This window comes from Salvelinus sp. IW2-2015, unplaced genomic scaffold (assembly GCF_002910315.2).
Source record: "Salvelinus sp. IW2-2015 unplaced genomic scaffold, ASM291031v2 Un_scaffold12155, whole genome shotgun sequence".
Classification (NCBI taxonomy): domain Eukaryota; kingdom Metazoa; phylum Chordata; class Actinopteri; order Salmoniformes; family Salmonidae; genus Salvelinus; species Salvelinus sp. IW2-2015.
The window spans coordinates 1-2526 of record NW_019953411.1 but is presented as its reverse complement, the minus strand read 5'-3'; the positions used below and the strand labels follow the sequence as shown (position 1 = coordinate 2526).

The following is a 2526-nucleotide window of genomic DNA, read 5'->3' as shown; positions in this document are numbered from 1 at the left end:
ATTAAACTTTAATGGGCCCAATATGTCAATATTCTATTCATTGTCTCTGTTCTTTCTCCCTCCTCACAACAACTCAGTATCTCAAGGCCGCTTCTCTACAGCAACAACAGTGCAAAAGCTCCAGGCAACATCCAACATCCATCTCACAGTGTTAATAATACCTCTCCATTGTTTAGGAGAGGATGAGGGAGAAAAGGCATGCTGAACATCACAGCAGAGCAGACCATAGTCTGTAGGAAATAAAAGGTTGCCAGGCGGAAGATGAATGTAAGTCTTAAGGGGGAACAAACCATCCAACCTTTAACAACAGTGGAGTCGAGTCATGGCTAATAGGCCTTCGTCTTGTATTCCAGACAAAGTAAATACATATTTTCTAAGTAGATGTATATTTAAAGTGCAAACCATGACTCAATGAGCAAAGAGTAAAAAATAAAAGAGCAAAGAAAGTTACGATTTATAAGTTAGAATCAATATATAAAAGCGCAAATGATGACTCAACGAACATTGACCAAAAAGCAGTAAAGAAGAAAGAAAAGCGAGAAGACGAAGTAAAGATTTACAGGTTCAAATCAATATCTTTGCCTAGCAGTGCAATGACTCAACCCAAGAAACAAGATGGAGCAAAACAAATGATTAAGATATGGATCGTGATCTTACTTTCTCTCGCTCTGCAGCTCGTCCTTCTTATTCTTGACTTCGTAGTATTTCTTGTCCAGCTCTTCCACCCTGGTCTTCACCTCATTCAGGTCCTGGTCCAGTTTCTACAGGGGAAAACAGACCAGTCAGATAGAAACTTGATCCCAAGAATTATAGAACAGAGTGAAATCTAGAACAGAATCGAACATTCTATTTAAACAAAATCATTCTTATAAGGCATTATAATCAACCATAATAGTTCCAATTGAACTATAGCATAATGAGTCATGAGTTAGGCTCCATACACTATACTGTTCCAGGTTCTTCTCCTTGTTGGTCTCAGTGTCCTCCAGGTCTTTATGGATGGCAGCAATCTGCCTCTTCTTGTCGTTGATGGCCTGGTCCAGGGACTTGAGTTCCTTCTTGATCCACTTGTCCCTCTCCTCTTTAGAAGTAAACTGACTGCCACGGCCCTGCTTGGCGTACAGGTCTGTTCTCTCCTGGGTGGCCTGGGCCAGTCTGGGTGGAGCGAGGGAATGACAGGAGGTGTTAAAAGGTACAAAGGGAAGTTCAGCAAAAAATTCTGAAGGGGGGGCTTATTCCTTATTTAGTGGCCTACTAATAAGGTGCCATGTTGGACACACTCCAGTCTTTCACCAATGAGGATTACGAGAGAACCAACTTCATTCACTTTCTAGTGGCTCAACATCAGGTGTAACTAACATTACATGGGGGGAAAATGAGTAAATATCCTTTTACTAATACATTAAAAAGTTGTTGCCTATTAAACGATTAATTCATTGTTGAGCCTTGAGCAGTGTAGGGTTTTCCTACAGACCTGGCGATGCCCCTCTCCTCCCTCTCCTTCACAGTGTTGAACTTGGGCTCAGTCTCCTGCAGCTCCTTCTGCTTCTCCTCTATCTTCTCTAGCAGCTTCTGCCGCTCCTTCAGCAGACGTTTCTGGAGGAGGAATTCATTATTATTAAATAGAAACAAATGGTGACAACGGGTGACACTCAGAGGCATTTGAGGGATACTCATATGTGTGTGGGGTCATCACTGAAATAAGTTCAAACGCCAGCAGATTAACCTTTTCTCTACACACGTGATTACCCTAGATATGTCAACCATAAGGGAAAGGGGATACCTAGTCAGTTGGACAAAAATGCATTCAACTGAAATGCGTCTTCTGCATTTAACCCAACCCCTCTGAAGAAGAGAGGTGCCGGGAGCTGCCTTCATCGATGTCGTCGCGCCCGGGGAGCTTCCTAAAGTCTGCTTTGATCCATATCACTCAGATAGGATCATGTGACTCACACGCAGTCAGAAAGGCAGATGACGCAGGTACACCCACCCGCTTCTCCCTACTTCCTCTTCCTGCCACCCTCCATCCATCCCAACAAACAAAGCTAACAAGAAAGCTGTTGCAACATTCTCCCGGCCAGGTGGGCCTAATCCAACCTCGCTGAGATGCTGCTGTCTAATCTGCAACACACACAGGGATTGGGGCCAGATCTCTTCCTGGGCCACTGCCCAGAATGAAGGGATGCAGAGAGAGAGAAAAGAGGTTTAAGACTAGCAGTAGGGGGAGAGGGATGGAGGTGTGTGGTGAATCAGTGACGCAAGATGGAGAGGCTTCTGTCCTTACCCTCTGAGAAAAGAAGGGGAGGGAGGGATGGAGAAGAGGTAGGGGGTGTTGGGGTGTGGGTGGGGATTATCACTGACGCAGATGGAGAGGCTCCTGTTCGAGGATGGAGAGGTAGGTACGTAGTAGGTAAGGATGGGCGGTCTCACACACACACTCTAAACCCACACACAGTGACGCAGATGAGGAGGTTTCTGACCGCACCCGTTTCTTCGGTTCACTGTTGGCCAACTACACACACACAC

The 2526-nt window shown here is 45.2% G+C and overlaps 1 protein-coding gene across 1 annotated transcript; it reads right to left on the bottom strand.

The window, feature by feature from the left end:
• Positions 1–633: 633 nt before the first annotated feature.
• LOC112080139 (structural maintenance of chromosomes protein 3-like) lies at positions 634–1662 on the bottom strand. Its single transcript, XM_024145904.2, has 3 exons — positions 1475–1662; positions 942–1155; positions 634–761 (listed from the first exon to the last, which is right to left on the bottom strand). Exons 1-3 carry the CDS (start codon positions 1660–1662, stop codon positions 654–656), a joined length of 510 nt encoding a protein of 169 aa, XP_024001672.1. The 3' UTR covers positions 634–653.
• Positions 1663–2526: the final 864 nt, after the last annotated feature.

Coding starts and splice junctions, on each gene's coding strand:
- LOC112080139 (XM_024145904.2), bottom strand. CDS start 1,662: ATGCCTCTGAGTGTCACCCGTTGTCACCATTTGTTTCTATTTAATAAT. Junction 1,156..1,474: donor GAGGAGAGGGGCATCGCCAG/GTCTGTAGGAAA, acceptor CGCTCCACCCAG/ACTGGCCCAGGCCACCCAGG. Junction 762..941: donor AGAACCTGGAACAGTATAGT/GTATGGAGCCTA, acceptor TTTCCCCTGTAG/AAACTGGACCAGGACCTGAA.